General features: G+C 39.7%; 2 protein-coding genes across 13 annotated transcripts in view; one reads left to right on the top strand and one right to left on the bottom strand.

Annotated features, from left to right (window-relative positions):
* Cspp1 (centrosome and spindle pole associated protein 1) overlaps positions 1–9682 on the top strand; it is a 105691-nt gene extending 96009 nt beyond the window's left edge. For 11 of the 12 annotated variants that reach the window (XM_013518154.1, XM_013518153.1, XM_005392127.2 and 8 more), the window contains 3 exons: positions 4262–4371; positions 6608–6746; positions 8850–9682. In XM_013518154.1, the coding sequence (XP_013373608.1) occupies positions 4262–4371; positions 6608–6746; positions 8850–9061 (461 nt within the window). In that variant the 3' untranslated portion in view covers positions 9062–9682. Of the gene's footprint in view, positions 1–4261; positions 4372–6607; positions 6747–8139; positions 8264–8849 lie in introns of all 12 variants that reach the window. The other variant, XR_262258.2, reaches the window with a different exon arrangement.
* A 1202-nt stretch (positions 9683–10884) lies between these two features.
* Positions 10885–20516, bottom strand: part of Arfgef1 (ADP-ribosylation factor guanine nucleotide-exchange factor 1 (brefeldin A-inhibited)) — a gene marked incomplete at its 5' end in the record, with an annotated part of 123578 nt that continues 113946 nt past the window's right edge. Inside the window, 5 exon segments of the mRNA XM_005392122.2 lie at positions 10885–12317; positions 13653–13770; positions 14958–15096; positions 16120–16288; positions 17679–17818. Of these exon segments, the coding sequence (XP_005392179.1) occupies positions 12153–12317; positions 13653–13770; positions 14958–15096; positions 16120–16288; positions 17679–17818 (731 nt within the window). The 3' untranslated portion in view covers positions 10885–12152.

Here is a 20516-nt window from a genome sequence, read left to right as displayed (position 1 = left end):
GACTGTTGTGAATAATGCTGCTATGAACAGGGGCACCTGTTGGAGTCACTGTTTTTGCAATTAGCTTATTATATGTGTATTATATATATTTCTATATATATATATATATATATATATATATATATATATATATAAAAATAATCCCCAGAGTCAGACTTACTGGATCACATGGTAGTTGTGTTCTTAATTGTTTGAAGAATTGCTTTACTGCTACTGTTTTCATACAGCAAGGGAGTTCATCAAGAAAGGCACTCACAAGAAAACCAAAAAGGCAGGAACGAATGAAGCTTTATTTGAGCCGGCTGACAGTCTCTAACCAGGAGCCAGAGAGGATGTCCATGCCGATCTGGGTCTCACCTTCAGTTTAAGTACATTTTAGGTTTCCACAGTAACCGTTACCTCATTTTTGGGAATCTTAGAAGAATGTCACACAATTATCACAGTTTTCTTCTCCCAGCAGGTCACACAGCCAAATTCCCAATGACCATTGCAGTTTAACTTTTAGCCCACTTCCCAGTCTGTCCTGTTGGTGCTGTTCCCACTTTATGACTGCTCTAAGTGAGTTGATAACTAACCAAGGATAGTGGGGGTCAACTCTAGTTTAAGTGAACTTTAAGTGACTTTTCCTAAAATGGAGTTAAAAACAAAATGGAATCTCTCTTGCCCTATCAATTTTAATTCCCACCAGCAGTGCACAGTGTTTTACTATCTCTACATCTTCAAAAATACCGTTACTTTATATTTTTCATAGTAAGTATCCTTACTGGGGCAAAGTGGTGTCCTTTACATGTGCTTATTGACAATTTGAGTATCTTCTGTGGAGAAATAGCTATTCCTTTGCCAGATTTTTAATTACGTTGCTTTCGGTTTTTGTTGCTGAGTTGTAGATGTGTGTGTGTGTGTGTGTGTGTGTGTGTGTGTGTGTGTGTGTGTGTGTTCATTCTAGATACTAACCCTTGTCAGATCTATTACTTGCAAATACCTTCTCTATAGTGAGTTTCCATTTCACTCTAGAGTCTGTGTCCATTGATGCAAGTTTTTAATTGTAATGTAGTTCAATTAATGTTTCTGTTGCCTGTTTTTTTTTATTTCATATACAAGAAATCATTACCAAATCTCACGGTATGAAGCTTTCTTCTTCTGTTTCTCTCCTAAGTTTTACAGTTTTAGCTTTTACATTTAGGTCCCTAGTAAGAGAGTGTAAAAATACATGAGGCAGTAACTCGTATTACTGCAGGGAGAAATAGATGAAGTCACTGTTACACTGGATTACTTAAATGCCACTCTATCAAAAATGGACAAAGCCAGCATGCAGAAAATCAATGAAGGTTATTAGTTGAATTCAACAATACCGTCAACTGGATTTAATGGACATCTACAGACTACTCTGATTAACAAAAGCAGATCACATTCTTCTCAGGCACACATAGGACACTGATGGAAATAAAAACATGTTCTGGGTCACAAAGGAGGAGGAAAATTATGCTGAGACCACAATGTAAAAAAAATCAGTAACAGAAAAATTACTGGAAAATGCCAGTATACTTGCTGGAATTAAATACTACACAAATACTACATTAAATATTAAATTTACTAAATATTAAACACTACATTAAATACTAAAGACTGAATTCTTCACTTCTAAGTAATAAATGGATTAAAGCAAGAAAAAAGCTCAAGATGAATTAAATATTTTTAACTAAATGACAATGAAAATTCAACTTACAAAATTTGTGAGATGCAACAAAAGTAATACTTCGAAGGAAATTTATAGCACTGTATGCATATATTAGAAAAATAGATCTAAATTCAATAATCTTAGCTTCCCCATTAAACCAGAAATACAGCAAATTAAATCTAAAATAAGCAGGAGAGGAAATAATAAAAATGAGCAGAAATCAGTGAAATTTAAAACAGGAAATCAATAGAGAAAATCGGTGAAACCAAAAGCCAAGTGCTCTTCCTCTGAAATGGTCACTAAAAACCTTTGATAAACCTTTAGCCAGACTAAGGGGTGAGGGAGACAGAGAAAAAGATACAAGTTACTAATATCAGAACTGGGAATAGAGGACATCAGTATGAATCTAGGACATTAAAAAGATAGTCAAGGAATACTATTGAACAATTCTGTACCCGCAAATTTGGTAACACAGATGAAACCTGGCGCCTTTTCATGGTAACACAGCAAACCAGGAAGAGAGATGAAATTCCCCAGCTTGATAAAAGAACATCTAGAAAATCAGACCACTCCTTACCATTCTACTGAAACTCCTAACTTGTGCAGTAAGGCAAGAAAAGGACATCAAAGTGCTGCTCAATGGAAAGAAATGCAATTTATTTGTTAAGCAATGGCATGATGGTTTATAGCACATCTGTAGGAATCAAATTGAAAACTCTTAGAAAATTGTACAACTACTTTGAAAGACAGTGAGGCAGCTTCTTAAAAGTAAACGTTCTTACCATACAGTCCATCGGTTGCATTCTTTGGTATTTACCCAGGGAAGCTGGAAACTTAACGTTGTGTATTTATACCAGCCATATGGACACTTACACGTGTGTATTTATACCAGCCATTATTCATGATTGCCAAATCTTGAAAGTAACCACAGTATCTTTCAGTAGGTAAATGGATAAACAGTGGCACATCTAGACAATGGAATGTTATCCAGTGTTAAAAAGAAATGAGCTATCAAGCTAATATGAAAAACCGTGGAAGAACTTTAACCTTAAATGTTTCTAAGTGAAAGAAGTCAACCAGAAAAGGCTACATAGAGTACTGTATGTTTCCAACTGTATGATATTCTGAAAAAGGCAAGGCCATAGAGACAGTGGTTGCCAGGAGTTAAGGAAGAGTAAGGGATAAGAGGTAGAGCACAGAGGATTTTTAGGGCAGAGAAACCATTCTGTACAATATGACTTACAATGAATGTACAATGGAATGTACAACACGGAGCGTGAGCCTTACTGTGAGCTGTGTATTTTGGGTGATAATGTATCACTGCAGGTTCACTGATAGTACAGATGTTCCACTCTGGTTATGATTTGGTGCTTGGAGAGGCTATGTCTGCAGCGGGCCTGCAGGAACACTACTTCCTGCTCAGTTTTGCTTTGGAATTAAATGATACTAAAACAAATGAATGGTAACGAATGATAATATATTAAAAAAGCTCAAATTTTATTTTGAATTTACAAAATTCCCATGTCCCACTTAGTGAAATATGATTATTACTTTTTTAAAAAAAATCAGACAGTATCAATTTGGAAAACCTGAATATCAGTTACTTTAAGTTTCCTGACTGTAATTAGATTGTAGCTGTGTAAGAGTCACTTCTTGTTCTTAGAGGGTACATGCTAAAGTACTTAGGGTGTGGCATGATTTCTCCACATTCCTGGTTTAGCAAAGTAGTAGCTCAACAAAAAGAAACAATAAACATTACCCCTCAAAATATGCATAGATATTGGCAAAATAATGGTGATTCTACATATTCATTCATTTTATTATTATAACTTTTCTCTTGGTTTAAATTTTTCAAACAAACACAGATGAAAAATTCAAAATTGTATGGCCTATTCTTCATGGTCATATACTACTGGATCACCAGAATGGCTGTTTCAAAATAACCCCCAACAATATGTAGTGTTGGTGAGGATGTATAGAAATTGGAAGCTTCTTTCAATGTAAAATGATGAAATTGTTTTGAAAATGCTTTGGTAGTTAATAGTTACCAAACTGTCCAGCAACTTATTAGGTGTACACCTCAGAAACAGTTGTTTATGCACGCATGTTTATAACTCCATTTGTAAGTGCCTACAACTAGCAAGTGTCAACCAACTTGTACATTTGCAGGTGAAATGGGATGTACCCATATGGTGAAGTACTGTTCAGTAGTAAAACAAAATGTGCTACTGACACGGTACAGCAATGGAAGAACCTCAAACCCATTATGCTAAGTGCGAGATGCAAAAGATTATGAGCAGCATTCTATTTATATGAAACGTTAGGTAAGGTGAATCTATCAAGACACAGTAGTGTTGGCCTGGAGTTGGAAAATGATTGCCGTTGGGCGTGAGGGAGCTGTTTGAAGTGATGGAAATGTTCTAGATTATAGTGATGATTGTACAACTCGATAAATTCACTAAAAATCATTAGGCTCTGTACTTACAACAGATGTGTGTTACCGGCTATAAGTAACATCGTGGTTTGGCTCTGGGTAAAATACTTGAAATGGCGTGAACAGACTTCATTGTGAGACTCATTTAGGTGCTTATGGGGAGACATATCCTGCCATAGAAGACGACGCCCTCCCTCAACCATCACAGATGCCCTCTGCGAGAGAGCGCAGGAGGAACAAGTTGAAAGGACTGGAGTTTGTACGTATAAAGTATCATCTTTTTCCCCTTCTTTAGTTTAGAGGAGTGAGTAGTCTGGGTTCTGACCTGTGCTATATTTGTGTGGTCCAGTGAAGAGCACTTGTTTTGAAATGAAGTAGACATGGTCTACATAGACTCTAGCACCAGTTAGGTCAGTGGCCTTGCAGTGCTTTTCTTTTTCCTTTGTTTTTTTTTTTCCGGTACTGGGAATCGAACTCACGACCTTGTGCTTGCCAGGCAGGTGCTGTGCCGCTGAGCTAAATCCCCAGCCCTGGTCTTGTAGCTCTTTAACTCTTGTTGTTCTGTCTTCTTCAAGGTAATATTTTCTTGGCTCTGGGGGTGGCTATGAGTAGTTCTGTAACTGGCACAGAAATTTGTCCTATTAATGTTAATTCATCACCCCAATCTTTGTCCTTCACCCTGTAGAACATATGGGTCAGAGAAGGCACAAGAAGCAACTGGTAACTATTGATCAGAAAGCCTGTCCTACCTAATAATAACTTACAATATAGGTCATGAGTTACATTTGGATCAAGTAACCTACCCTTGGTCACATAAACAAGGCTGGGATTCAGACTCACTTTCTGTTCACTCTGTTGCAGAGCTTTACAGTGTAGCCAGTAAAAAGTACAGGTGTTGCCATCTTCAGCAGGTACACGCTCCAATGTCACTTCTCTTAGGGTAGGCAACTGTGGGTAATGTGTATCTTAAAGTCTATATATATTTTCTTCTGTACGGTAAGATAATTTATGTGAAGCACTGAGCCAAGAGTACAGGAAGCTCCCCACAAATAACAGATGTTGCTTTTAATTAGCATTATTACATGTACAGCTTTACCAGGTAGCAGAAACTTTGTTGCCTTAGGCAACCATTAATCTACTTGGTCTCAATGAAGATTTGGTTTTTTAGACATTTCGTATATATGAGATTGAGCATCACGTATGATCATTTGGGGCTGACTTCGTTCTTTTTGAGGGATCATCCATGGGGTATACATGTGTCTGTACTTGATTCCTCTTTATTGCTGAATAATAGTCCACTCTATGTAGAGTTCAGTCAGCAGCTGAGAGGTATTTCACTTTTTGATGATTCTGACTGCTGCTATTAAGATTTCACTTGATCTTAAGACTAAGAAGTGATTGCTGTTAATTCACAGGTTTTTGTTCTTTCCATTTTTAAGTAAGCACTTACGAGTAGAATTGTTGGGTTATATAGTCACACTACATTTAGTAGTTCGAGAAATTGCTACTGTTTTCTAAAGCAGCTGCATTAGTATACATTGTATTTTTCACATCTTACACAGTCATTTTACACTTACAGTTGTGAAGGTTCCAACTTCACATCTTGGCCAGCGCTTGTTATTTGCCTGTGTTAAGTGACACTAATAAGTTTTAAATTGCACTTCCCTAACGATGTTAAAACATTTTCCCGGGCTGGGGATATAGCCCAGTGGCTAAGTGCCTGCCTGGCAAGTGGAAAGTCCTGAGTTCGATTCCCAGTACCCTCCCTGCTCCAAAAGGAAAACACTATTTTCTCATGTGCTTCTTAGCCACTTGTTTATGTTTTGGAGAATGGTCTAGTCACATCCTGTGCCCTTTTTCAAATTGGGTGTTGTCTTTTTATTGCTGAGTTTTAAAATTTCTTTATACACTCTAGCTGTAAGTTCTGTGACAGAGGTATGGTTGGCAGGTCATTTCTCCCCTTTCAATAGGCTGTTTTTTTTTTTTTTTACTTTCTTCAAAGTGTCCTCTGAAACATAGAAGTATTAAATTTTGATGAGGTGCAACTTGTCAATCTTTTTTTTTTTAATCACTTGAGCTTTCGATGTCTTATCTAAGAAATACTGTCTAGTCCAGGGTCATGAAGGTTTAGTTTCAGGTTTATGCTTTTTGTTCTTAAGTTTAGGTCTACAGTACACTTTCAGTTAATTTTGCAAGTAGTGCAAGAATAGGGGATCCACGTTCATATTTTGCATGCAGACATGCAGTTATTCCAGTGCCTTTTGTCAAAAGATCCGTTTTACCTTATAGCATTTTGTTGGTTCCTCATCCCGAAACTGTAAGGAAATCTCTCTCTTCCATTGACCTGTGTTGTGTGCCAGCCTTTATGCCACTACCACAGTATCTTGATAATGCTTCATTCGCTTGCTTTGTCAATCACAATGTATATTTGAGGGCAAGAACATTCTAATCCACTGATTTGTTAATGTTTCTGAAATTTTGTTTTTTAACTTCAGGATATCAGTTGTCCTAATATACCACCAGATGGCCTCTCCTTAAGCTCTGTCTCCAGTGTAAATATTGATCAGCTTAGAATGAGAAATGAGGAACGAATGCGAAGACTGACTGAACTTCAGAATAAACCTATTAACACAGGTAAATGGTGAAGTTTAATGGCCTTTAGCAAATCCCATAGGAACTCAAACCTATTCACATTAATTTTTCACTGATGGCTAGAAGAAATGAGTATTCTCAAGTTCTTTGAGTTGTCTGGCCCAGGACATAGTAAAACTATTGAGCAAAACCAGATCTTAGGACTAATTTTGCATCAGATTTTTTTCTAAGAGAGAGGGTATCTATTTTAGAGTGGATTCTAAATAGTTAAGATACTTTAGCTTTTGCATATGAAATATGTCCATGCTTTGTCCTCAGCAGGAAAAAAATGTTCATTAGTATGGTATAGTACTTACTAAAGTGAGAGATTATCAGAGACTTGTTTTAAGACTTTTCATTCATATATTATAAATATCTACAGTAGTACCAACAAAATTACCTTTATACTTGGCTTCACTGTGAATTGCTGGTAAAGAAAGCTTTCATGGAGCACGTGTGTCAGATAGTTCCTTAGACAACTACTGAGCTCCTCTGCCAGCCCAGTAACACCCTTTTCTGTTTTACACCAGTAGGCACTGGGTAATGGGACCAATTTATATTATTATGCTTAGCTTATGTAAATAATAGAGTGGTCTGTTTGAACATCACTCTTGACAGTCTATTATATTACATTGTAATACTTCTCTCATACCAATTTTTAAAGATATTTTTAGATTTACTTTTAAAACTGTAATACTAGTGTTGGAAATTTAACTCTGAAATACTGTGTTAAAATACTCATACAAAAGCTGATAAAAAAGTTTAAAAATTTATTGCAGTAAAATGCATGTTGCCATGAATTTCCCTCAAACGCAGTCACCCTTACGTCAAACACCCACTGTTCCTGCCCCTGCTGAAGCAGTGCTGGAAACCCTCTTTCGTGAACACCTCTCCTCGGTGTGACCGAACATACTGCTGCCAGTCGCCATCCAGTGAACACGCCGGCTCATGAAAACATGGTGTGTCCTCACCCACCTGACTTACTAGGTCTGGCATGCTGTGTTCAAAGCAAGGGAGAGTATTTTGAGGGAGGTTAATGGTGTATGTTTTTCACTACAGTAAATTTTTAAAAATTTAATAAGCATACATCACTTTTTTTTATACATTCTCTAGCAGTCTAGGTGTGATGTATTCGGATGGTTATAATTCTACACCAAACACTAGCAAATACAGTAAACTGAAGGAGTATTTTTCCATATCATACCTTATCTTCATCTAAAAAGGATTTTCTTTTCATATGTATTGAGAATTGCATTTCTTTCTTTTAAAACCAAGTAAATGAATACCTCATGTGTGTACATTTGAGAAGCTACGGTATAGAGCATTTTAAGACTGTACTTTCAGAAGGTTTTTAAAATCTAAACTGTTTTTTGTTTAACACTGTCCTTTCAAACAGGAGCTTTTTGATACGATGTGGATTGACTGCTCATTAAAATTGATTGCAAATACCCCTGTGCTGGGCTAATCCTTCACAGACCAGGAGATGTAATTTTTTTAAAAAAAGAAATTGACATCACAGGGTAGGATGACAGATTTTCCTATTATGCCTAATAAGTTAAAAAAAAAAAAAAGGAACTTGAGTATAATCAAATTCAACTAAAGAATGAGGAACAAGACCTACTCTTATAGACTACACACAGCCTTCTTACAGTAGTTACAAGAATAAAAGTAATTTCACCCCAACTGGTGCTTTCCCCAAATGACATTTAATTTCCAGACAGCAGTATTATAGGTTGGTAGTGTCCTCAAACCTGACTAAATTGTGATTCACATCCATAAAGTCTGCCTTAAAGGTAACAGGTAGAAGTAGGACTGCTTGTGCATCTGTGGTCGGTGTCTGTTTCCTGTGATATACCCGACTCCCCCGTGTGCTGGTGCCACAGAGCGCGTTTATTCACTTGATCCTCCTCTCCTCTCCCCAATCTGGCCCTCCTCGAACAGCTTTCCTGCCTCTAAAGAAGGTGGGATCCCAACAAAACAATACACTTGAGAACATAATTTGTGCAGGGATGCGAAGCTGTAGTGATGTGGGCTACAGGTAAACCGTGCCACCTGCCACCTGTGTGCCACCAGTTACCTGAGTCATGCATCTCTTGTCTCCTGTAGATGATGAAAGTTCACTGGTTGACCCTGATGACATCATGAAACATGTGGGCGATGATGGATCAAACTCTGTAGCAACTGAGCCGTGGCTCCGCCCTGGCACCTCAGAAACACTGAAACACTTCATGGCTGAACAGCTCAACCAGGAGCAGCAGCAGGCTCCTGGAAAGCCGGGCACCTTTACTTGGCAGGGCCTGTCTGCTGCCCATGGCTAAAATATATTCGTACTGGACCCAGTAGTGCCTTTTAGGGTGAAAGGAATGTTAAATCTGTGCCATTAATATGTTCTACTTTGGGCCCTTACCTGAGATTATGGTCCTTCTCTGTATAAAGTGTATTTTTCCATGATGATATATATTATATACATAAATAAGAGGCCATGATTATTGATTTATATAATTGTACAGAATTATTTTTGCACAATTTTGCCATAAATTAGGATGATAATGACCTACCATATGTGCATTAAATTCTGCTTGTCATTAAGATAAGGTGAATAAAACATGTGTCTTAACAATGCTGTAAACCAGAATTATCTTTGTTACTTGCACATCTGCCATTGTTGTTTCTGTTTAAAAGAATTCAGTTAGTAAATGCACATGCTGTAGCTGTAACTGTGTCATTTTAATGAGGGGTTCAAACGGGCTATTTTCATGTCATTTCTAGGTACTAACTTATGTAGAAATTGAGGGGGCTGTAATTATTTTATTCCCATGAGCCATACCCTAAATGTTTTATCTTTCTGCCTCTTTCATTTTTATGCTGGAAAGACGATTGCGTCCTTATTAATTTATATGATTTAACTACTTCTTAGAAATAAATTTTTATTTTTATTACCAGTGTCAGTTTCTTTTACCTGGAATTACGGTTTGTAGAGGTTGAAGTGGGAACACAGCTGTGGCAGACAACAGAGACTGGGTCTGCTCCATCGTCACGGGCCCTTTGATGAGTGTGTCAGTTTTTCTAGTCACTCAAACAATTTCTAAATCAGGAAAGATTAATTCAAATTCTGGAAAATAATTCTTGCTAACACATGGCAGCTGAGAACACTCAGGCACTGCTTCTCCAACATCATCACAGACCATAATAGCAGATGAGATCAGAAGAATCTGCCACAATTGTGAACTTTCTGACATTGCAACTTTTGGCTACAGGTACATTTTATACTCAGTTTTCTAATCTTAACCATTATTTGCTTTAATATTAAAGACTTTTTTTTTTTTTTTTTGGTTTTTCTCCGGTACCGGGAACCGAACTCACGACCTTGCGCTTGCCAGGCAGGCGCTTTTGCTGCTGAGCTAAATCCCCAGCCCCAAGACTTCTGTTATTGCCTGAAAGAAGCCTATTTCCCCCTAGTGAGTCTTGATATACCTACCATTAAGTACTAAGCTGCCATGGTGTATGAAGCACTTACCCTGAATCAGACGGGAAGGTCCCTGTGGCTCCCAGCCAGTAAGGCAGGTACCTCCTAGCATCAGCATCCACCTGGGCTCCAACAGAGCTGTCATACAGGTGATTAATATGATATACCAATAATACATTGTTCAGTAACTTAACCTGAGAGAGATGTGAAAGCAAAGCCTATGTTTCCTGCTTTTTAAACACAGCCTTTTATAAGGTACCATGTTAACTTGAACAGACACCTAGGATATACAGTATCACAATGCAAACTGAATGTCAGCTTTTTCTCTCAGCTTTCAAATACACATGATCTTATTCTGATTCCTAAAAAATTCACACAAGTTTATTATTATTATTATTTTGCTTTTTCTCCGGTACGAGGAATCGAACTCACGACCTTGCGCTTGCCAGGCAGGTGCCATGCCGCCGAGCTAAATCCCCAGCCCTCACACAAGTAATTATGACCATCCTATGGTTAAGAAAGCAAGGCACGAGGCAGAATCTAATGCCAGAAACTGAAAATATCTCAGATTCTTTTTTTTTTTGTTCTGGTTGCAAATGCACTTCCTGTAGTCTGGCTTTTCATTTTAAAAAAATCAAAAAGCTCAATGAAACATGGGGCTATGGGTCACACAGGTTTGATTGCATTGATGAAATAATTCAAAAACTTTATTGACCTATAACCTGATTAGAATATGCCAGATGAGAATATTGTACAGAAAGTTGTACAGAATTTTTTACATAGAAAACTTTACATCTGTACCATATACATTTTATCCATCTGAAAAAATTTTCTACATCCACTGTTAATACGGAATGCGTGACAGTCTTGTCTTTTAACCATCAGAACACAATTCACAGTATGAATACATTTCCAGTAAATCTAACGTCCCCAAACCATGCCAGATTTGTTATTTTAATATATTCAACATTAAATTCTGTACATAAGAGTAAAATCTACATCAAGCCCCGCCACCCAAAAGAAAAGAAAGTGACAGCAACCTAGATTCATTTGCAGTGATTCAAGTTTCGGTCCATGAAGGATCATTCTATTTTAATGGCTCATGTGGAAAAGCCCTAAGTATATTACAGGTAGTTATTGTCAGGAGGGGTATTTTTTTTTCCTGCCTCCTGTGTGTTGATCTTTCCAAGTGTCAGCTACAACAGCTTCTGGGCATGTCAGACCCTCAAAATTATAACTTCCCAAAAAGAGCAAAACTAAAAATCCCCGCAAAATAAAGTTCAACACAAATGTTTAGTGCATTTGACAAAATATTATGGGTGTTGAGCAAGTGGGTAAGAAAATAAAATAAAACAGTGCAGGAAAAACTATATAATGTTTTAAGATTTTTATATTACAGGCCTGCATTTCTGTACATTTTTCACAGAAGGATGATTACCAGTATCTCAGATAAGCCTGAGTGTGCAAAAATTTTCAGAATACCATAGCTGCTAAATATCTTTTACCGTGAACAATAATTTTTTCTCCCACCCCCCCCAATTATAAACATTTTATCCTTCAAAATACAGCTCTCCTGAGTTGTACTTCTTACAGAAGTTCAATCTTTACATCTGTAGTTCTTTGGGTAAGTTTCACTCCCGCGCCTGCCAAAACCATGTGGGCTCTCCCTACCCGCAGAGGACAGGAAGGGCCTATAAGCATGCGCCGACACAGCTTAAACAGGCTTTCTGCTCAACATGAGCCCAACTAGATACACAGAATCCACCAGATTATTAAAAGGGACTGGAGTGTTCAAGCTTGAGTTCTAGGTCTAAGCATCTTTACCAGTAACCTTCAGATACTGCCTTTCAGAGAAACAGTTTTTCAGTAGGAAACCGCAGCTCTAGGGTTCCTTTAAAAGAGCCAAAAGATGTAAATGCCAACAGAAAAATGTTAAATTCCCATCACTGCTTGTTTATTCCAAGTTCCTGCTCAGATGGTTGTGATATCTGGAAAACTACTCCGATTCGCAGAAAAAATCTTCTGAGGACAGCACGAAGTTCAGGAATCAAGTCAAATTGCATAATTTCACATAAGAGAGGGTAGTAGAACGATGCATGAGCTTTAAACTGGGAGGAAAATGAATTTCTCCGTTAGTGCTTGCTCTGCAAACCAAAGAGCTACAATTTCCTTAGGAGTCAGCACTTCTGGGCACAAATAACAGTGACGCATTACAGAACCAAAAGACAGAACAACTGCAACAACTCAATGCAAACCCAGTTCATGTATTATCATTGTTTTAAAAAACATTTGCCATTATATATCTTTGAAAAACTTTTAGTAATTTAGCATTGTTCTTGGGTAATAAGCAAAAGTAAGAACCTGAGCAGAACTAGAGTTTTATAAGGGTCACTGGAATTATATGTCTTGTTTAATATATTAACTTTTAGGGGAAATTCTACCTAATAATGCAATATAAAACATAACAAACATTCTCCAGGCAAAACAATATACATTCCATTTTTAAAGTTTGACTTATATACAGTACTTGGACTGTGTCTCTACTCTAGTGCCATCATCTCTAAATACTGAGTGCTCTGTTTTCTCTCCTGCTCTTCTGCTCCCCACCGCCCCATACAAGGAAGCAGTATGATATGCTGTGGCAAGAAAGCAGGCAGTGAGGTAAAATACCCTGAGGTTTGGAGTTTGTTCAAGCTCTGCCTGGGCCATCAGGTAGGCAGAAACACAGCTGGACACAAGGGACATGACTTGGCATAAAAACACAACAGCACCAGTGGCCCCTGCCTCCACAGGGTCCTATACCACTAGGGCCTAAAGTGTTGAGGATCAGGCCACCGGAATAAGCACTTATACTTATTTGGGGGCTATAGCAAGGCCAACTTCCTTGTAAGATGTAAGTTGCTATACTTTTTGAATGAAATGTGAATTTTTGAAAACCTTAAATATGAATTTATATGTACAGTTATGTAGTTGCATTTTTACCTTTATTTTTGCTGGCTTAAATTTTTTAAGCAAGTTCATAGCCTTTTCATTAGCGGGTCTGGTCACTTGGAGTCACAATGTCAAAAGTTGGCCATAGCTTGGAAGACAGGCCCAGCAACCAAATATGGCCGTAGATGGAAGCAGAATGCAAGGCCATGGGATGGCTGGATAGCTATTTTAAAGATGGGGAATTTCAATGTCTCCAGAGACAGAATGGGAATTTTGAAGTTGGGGGAACTACACACTTGCCAAAGTTTCCTAAGGGATTCTGATTCCTCCCCTACTGAATCCTCTTAATAGAATCACTGATTAGAGGGAGCAAGCTGAGGACACACGTGGTCCTACAATAGCAGCAATGCAAGCTGGGCTCTGAAAGCCAGTGGGCATCCCCGCCTCAACCTCACAATCCTTACAATGGGTGGGCTGGAAGTTCAGGGCTGCTTAGAAAGCCTCATACTTACCCTATTATCACTGATCTTTAGAACTTTAGTTAGAAACAGCAGCAGCAAGTTAGTCCAGGCTTCCCGATGACTTTCTGATGTTAGAGTGAGGAAATAACTTAGTGCTTCACTGCAGACACTGCAAAAGACATGGTTTAATTTTTCCGTTATTTGCATACCTGCTGGTCTGTGTGCTTGCTGAGAAAGAACATATCAAGACAGCAGGGAGTATGAACTATTAATGACCTAGCAAGATTCTCATCTGTTTGTATTAACTGGAATGTCAACATTAACATTTATGTGTTTTTCAAATTAGAAAGAAAACCAAAACATTAAAGAAGACATGGAAACCTCTCAGGAAATCCACATTTTCTTTATTTTCTGTTTCAATGAGTGTAAAGCCCAGAGTGACAGTATACACACAAGCCTGGTGTCAAGAAACCTGGGCTAGATCTAAGGTGGTTCTTCCCTTCATATGAGGCCTCAGGCCGTTGGATCTGAACAGTTGTCAATAAAATGAAGGAGATTAGGTGATTACTTAAAATTCTAAAATGTATTTAACCAGTTTCTAAAACATTTTTAAATGAAGGCAGGTGACAGTACTCTTTCTACATGACATATTTCATTCTTTGCATGAGTCTAAATTTTAGCTGTCACAAAGTAAAACAAATATTTTAAACTAAATGTAGGAAGCCAGGTAGGTGGACACTCAGTTTACGAGACTGTTCTGTATGGCTCTCTTACAGGATTAGAATCTCTCTCTCTTTCTCTCTCTTTCCCTCTGTCTCAGATTGCTCCCTCTAATAATTGCTTAAAATTTCTAAATTTAAGGGAAAACTGCTGGGCATGGTAGTGCATGCCTGTACTCCCAGTACTCTGGATGGCTGAGATAGGATTGCAAATTCAATCCCAGCCTGAGCAATTTAGGAGACCTTCTTTCAAAAAAAATGTCTAGGGATGTAGCTCAATGTGACGGCCCTGACTTCAATTTCCAGTATCAAAAAAGAGAAGAGAAAACTTTCTCCTTCACCCTGTACGTTAGACACGATCTGCTCACTTTGCTAACTGTACAAAGCACATTAATTTTATTCAGACCTAGTGATGTCCCGCCTACTTCAGAGGCTGAGGTGAAGGATCACTGGATCACTTGAGCCCAGAATTGGAGGCCAGTCCGGGTGATACAGCATGATGACCTGTCTCAAATGTGAAGTAAGGGGTTCCAGGAGCCAAAGGCTCAGCTACCTGCATGGTCCTGCCGTTATCCCTTTCCTGCTCCGTACTATGCAGCTGCATGGATCAAAGGCAGAAATCAGTTGAGAGACTTACTTTAGAAGCCTCTGCTGGACCTCATCCCAGGCACCAACTCGACTTTCATCCATGTACATCCGGAAGAGAATGCGCAGTCCACAGGCCAGGCTGCTGGTTTCCTGCTTCAGGAGGTTGGGCTTGGACTTGCCCTTGAAGCCTGCAGGAGGGGCAGGTGTTCTGGGTTAGACTGATAAGGCATCTTAAGTGAAAGTAAAAGCCTGTCGGGAGCCATATTTTGTATGTTTTCAGCCCCTGGTGCTGGCTGGCTTACAAATCTAAGTGGCCCTAAGCCCCAGCAGCACGTGCCTTTTTGTATCTTACATGAGATAGAAAGTAACTTGAGGCCTGGGAAAGTGTAACCTTTCAAGTGAATGCACTGAAGCCCTGTGCCTGTGCCAGGGTTCCAGATGAGTGGGGTGGGGACGCTGGGAAACCGCCCGAAGTGTGAAGGGTACAGCGCCTGCGGAGACAAGGAGCCAGTCACCTTTACAGAACAGCCTCAGGCAGTTGTACCAACAAGCAGAAGTAAAAGTAAAAAGTAAGTACAGTCTATTCCAAAAGTTAGGCTGTAAAAGAAAAAGACAGCCATTTCAGATTAAACACAATAAGCAGACATAAAACAGCACTCTAATAGAGAATTTGATGTTAAACATCAGCTCTTTTTTATTTTTTCTGCTATATTCTATTGCCCCTCATTTTCCCAGGCCTACTCTGCACCTGCCACCGAATACTGATTCTTAAATAATAATATCTGTGTAGTTTACACAGAGCTTACTTTTAAATTTGCTAACTAGTTTTTAAAACAAACTTTGCCACCCCAGTACATTCACTTCTATTCTGAGGGATACTGCCAAGTACACAAAAGTCGTTCAAATATGCATGTCCGCGTTCCTGTGTAAGAAGGCTTCACACCGTTTTTTTCCATCATGCCAGTAAGTATGAACAGGCTGGGTACACAGGGGAAAGATCTAGTCCAAACAGTCACCAGGTGAAGTAAACAAAGGAGAACTGAATCCAGCAAGGTAGTTACTTGGCTTATTGTTGGTCAAAAAGCTGGATGTTAGATTACATTATTACTATGAACAGACCCGAAGCGCACAATCAATGCATTCTGAGTAATACACGTATCTGTAGCACATCCATTCACACCAAACAGGACGAGGTGTCCAGAGCAGCTTACCTGCTTTCCACAGAGCAGTCCTCTGTTCGTTGTTGGAATTAAATGCTTTTGCAAATCTATGTGATTCTAATAAACAATCCAGTAGTTTAAAAAGTTGTTGCGATGTTAGAAAGCGGTACATTCCTTGGTCTTGAGTATCAACTCTAACATCGAAATCCACTGCATCTCTCTTTGGAAAACACCACAGAACACACAGTCAACACAACTTTAGTGAATTTATTAACCAGTCCTCCCCTAAAGACCAGTTTGACAAGCCAGCCATAGAAAATCTGCTCTAGCTTAACAGAAAGCAGGGAAAGTCTGCTTTCTCTTACGTATTGTGCTCATCAAGTGTCCCTCCTGCAGCCCTGACTGAAAGCTCTGTGTCCTCCCAGGCCCCGCGGTCAGTGGCCATTCATACCCTATCTGTGTCCCAGTCCTTTAGGTCCTCCTTTCTCTTTTCACTTGGTTTGGAGCCTCTGGATCGTTTCATTATTTTTTTGCACGACCCCCTCACCTCCTCTTTTTAGTAACTGGCTGGCAGAACTCTGCCTACTCCATGGCTACAGAAAATCAACACAGAAGCAAGCGGAAGAGCTTCTCTTTAAACTCAGTTGTTACCCTGTCCGTGTTTCCTGGTGGCTAGTTCATGCATTAAATTCTCAACCTAAAAGATTCCTCACAACTTTACACAACCAATGGCTTTTCTTCCCATCTCCATCAGAAGCCAGAAGAGATTTTCCACAGACTTCTACCCACAAATGTACTGAACTTTCTCCATCTGGATCCCATGCCCCGTGCCTTTGCCCTCCACTACAAGTGGGCTGTTCGGGTGGTAGCCCCAGACAATCTCCGTTCTGCATGAGGTAACATCCCGAGTCATTCAGAAATACTGTTCTAGTGAGTGCCCCTGGCCGCTACCTCACACTGGAGAAATGTTTTTCTCTACTGTAAAACTCTCACTAGTGAACCTGTTATCATCCTGCCAATTTGGAAAACAAAACAAAGCAAGCCCCTCTCATGACCCCTGGTTCTCCTCTACTTATCATTTCCATCTTTTCTGTATCTCTTTAAGGCAAAGTCTTATGACAGAGTTAACAGAATTTCTTATCTCCAATTCCTGCCCCGTACCCATTACAGCTCTGCTTTTGTCTTTAGGATTAAAATTAAACATACTCTGTCAAAGTCACAAGGTCTTCCACATTGCTATTGGGTAGTTCTCATATTAAAGATGTAAAATGCTTAAACTATCCAGTGCATATTTAAGACACTTTTTAAAATTTCACTTCCAGGGCAACATCTTGCTTTTCCCACGTACCACTGACTCTAGTTCCATCTCTACCAGCTGCCTTGTCACCAGGAGCCACATAGCAGGTGGTCACCAGCGCTCAGTCCCTGACAGTCGTCTTTTCCATACCAATACTTACTACCTCAAGAAGTAATCTACTCTCACAGTTCAAAGTAACATCTAAGTGATGACGCTCTCCACGTGAACTCTCTAGCCTGACCTCTGCTCCGAAGCCCATGCTTCCTAGCTGACTTTGTACTCACACAGAACAGAAGCCCTCCCATCACCCTACCTGGGCTGCAGCTAAGTTTTCTGCATCTTCCTTCTTACTTGTGGCTGGGAAGAACACAATGTTGTCGATGGTCTGGATGAGTTCCAGCTGCACAACACATTTAATCAACAGGGCAGCAAACAATTTTTGTTCTGGAAATTCTGTGAGGAAACCCCCCCAATGCACATGCAAACAAAACATTATTTTGAATCCTTTGTAATTTCTATGACATTACAATGCTATGGTAACATTAATATGAATGAAGATAATCTGCATATAGCACACTGAAGAGGACATAATGCTTTTGTACACAGTACTTGCTAAAATTTTAATCGATATTTAGGAAAGTGTTTAAACACCCTACGTGATTTAAAACATTGAATATGTACAAGTTGGTTCTAGTACCAATTTTTAAGTAAGATTCAGGTTACTCTTGAAGTAAGGGTAATGAATAAAAACTAAAACTTAAATAGCATTTGCTGTAACCCGGAGTTTGTACTTTGAAAATTGCATTGTAAAACCTACACCAGTGATGCTGAACCTCTAAGAGTGTTCAACCATACAGCCTGCTGCAGCACGCATGACATACGCTCACCACCACTGACCTACACTGTAAGGGAACTACAGGAACCAGATCTACATGAAGCAAGAAATGTGACAGTTGAGGATTTTATCACGCTGTGCAATACTGTGGTTTAGCTATTTTGGGTTTGTTTTTTATTTGGGTCTAGATTATTAGTTGTAACTAAAACTATCTCTCATTTTCAAACGGATTCAACAGCCAAGGTGTTATAAAAAGTTATGTTAAACACATTATTACAGAAGTAATAAAAGTGCTTCCCGTTCCGCCTTCCTCCCCTCAGTGTAACAGAGCTACATTCCTCTATCCTGAATAAATGTGCTCAACAGTGCAGTTCTGACACCCCACCAACCTGTAAGGACAACTTCACAGGTGAATGCTCCATTTGACTGATCACGCCAGTTAGGCTACTGAGCTGCTGTGAGCGCTCGGCAGCATAGTCTTGTGGCTTTAGCAGGGGTGGGATCTAGGCTGCACCTAGATCCTGAGTTCTCAAAGGCAGGTTTCTAGAGCAGGTGTCTGCCTGCTTGAAACAATGGCTCCAGCACTGGATGACCTATACTTGCCCAGTTTCTTTCTACTAGAAAAGGTATTTCATTACAAATGTCCTTTTCCGGACCAATTTTATGGGTGTTAAATTTATTCTGAGGTCACCTGAAAGTCTCCTCTCTAGATAATTTTCAGAAATGTGACTCCATTTACCATTTGATTCTTACTGTTCAGTCTCAAGTACAAATCAAAATAAAACAAAAAGACCCACACGGCTCACAGCTGTCTCTTCAGATGTCTTCTCCTTGGGGCCGGGGATATAGCTCACAAGCACAAGCACCTGCCTGGCAAATGTCTTCTCCATCCTTCTTTGCTAGAGTCACAGCTGACATGGTGGGTTCCTCACTCACTCCTTTCAAGTCACAGACACCTCCACCTTTGGGGCAGAGACTGCTACTGGCACAGAGACTCCACAAGAACTCAGCAGTAGACAGATGTGTAAAGAAATGTCACTCTGTTAGTTCCAGTGTGAGCAACTCGCAGGTGTCAGGAAAACTTCCATCAGCATCCAGACACTCGGAGTGGCTGAGCTTGGCAGATGAGGGAGGCCTGTGACTGGACGCTGGGCCTCTTGCACGTTCTAGTGCCCTTTAAGAACTGCTGATGATCCTAACTACAGTCTCACTGGCAAAAACCAGCTATTTGGAAGACAAAATATATTTGGGCAAATTTTATCCATGACAAAGCTTGATAATGCTAAGGTTTTATTAGGCAACCATTTCACCGGATCATCACAGAAGGAGCAAACTAAGTAGATTTCAACTACGTGGGACTGTATGTACTGAATCAAGACTAGATAGAGCACTGGTGTGTTCCAGTTTGTGTCTGGATGTCCCCCAAAGCCTCCTGCAGTCATGGGGTGGGCTTCTGGAGTCTGGATGCTGGGTGGTGGGTGTGAGCAGGCAGCCTGCATACAGTATAAGGGAAGGAAAGGGGCTTGCTCTCTCGCTCCTTCCTTTTTGCTCTTGTTGCTTTGTGGTGTTCTGCCACCATGAACTGTTGCCCTCTGCCGTGTGCCACTCTGCCCCAGAGCCAATTGATTATGGACTGAAACCTCCACAAACCATGAGCTAAATAACTCTTTCCCCTTTAATTTGGGGCATTGGGTATTTTGTCTCAACAATGAGAGAAAAGTAACGAAGACATGGTGTTTTCTCAGAATGCAGAAAGAGCAAGGTAGATAGCGAAGTACTCAAGTCTATGGTGTCTTTTCTTTTCTAAGTAGAAGAGAGTGAGATGGCTGCCAGCCTCTTCATCAGACAGGATAGCCAAACCCTGCCCACCGAGCACAGGGGCTGGTGGAACACAGTGGCCATTTATTCTTTCTCCAGCACCATCTACTCTGAGGCAACAAAGTCAGGACGAACTTTACCTAAAACACCTGAAGGGAAGCAGGAGTGGGATGTCTGGCACAAGGACAGCAATCTAAGCCCTCGGCTCAAGGTGGCAGGGGAACAGCACCCTTATTCCAGGAAAAGATATATTTCCTGGGTAAGCTAGGTGAAAAATTTCTTATATATGGTGATCAAATCACACAAAGCTAAGTATATTTAGTTCAGTCTTAGGACTAAAGGACAAAAAAAGCAACTCTTCTGTCCTCACAGCATTTTCCAGTACAGACTAAAGCTGGAAAGGACTGCGCTATGAACTTTTCTGTTCTCTAGAGAACAAGAATGAAAATGGGGAAATGGGCCACTCACCACACCTATCTCCCCCTTTAAGGAGCTAGC

Source organism: Chinchilla lanigera, unplaced genomic scaffold (assembly GCF_000276665.1).
Source record: "Chinchilla lanigera isolate Chin_1 unplaced genomic scaffold, ChiLan1.0 scaffold00043, whole genome shotgun sequence".
Lineage (NCBI taxonomy): Eukaryota > Metazoa > Chordata > Mammalia > Rodentia > Chinchillidae > Chinchilla > Chinchilla lanigera.
The sequence above is the reverse complement of the archived record's forward strand: the minus strand, read 5'-3'. Positions and strand labels throughout refer to the sequence as shown.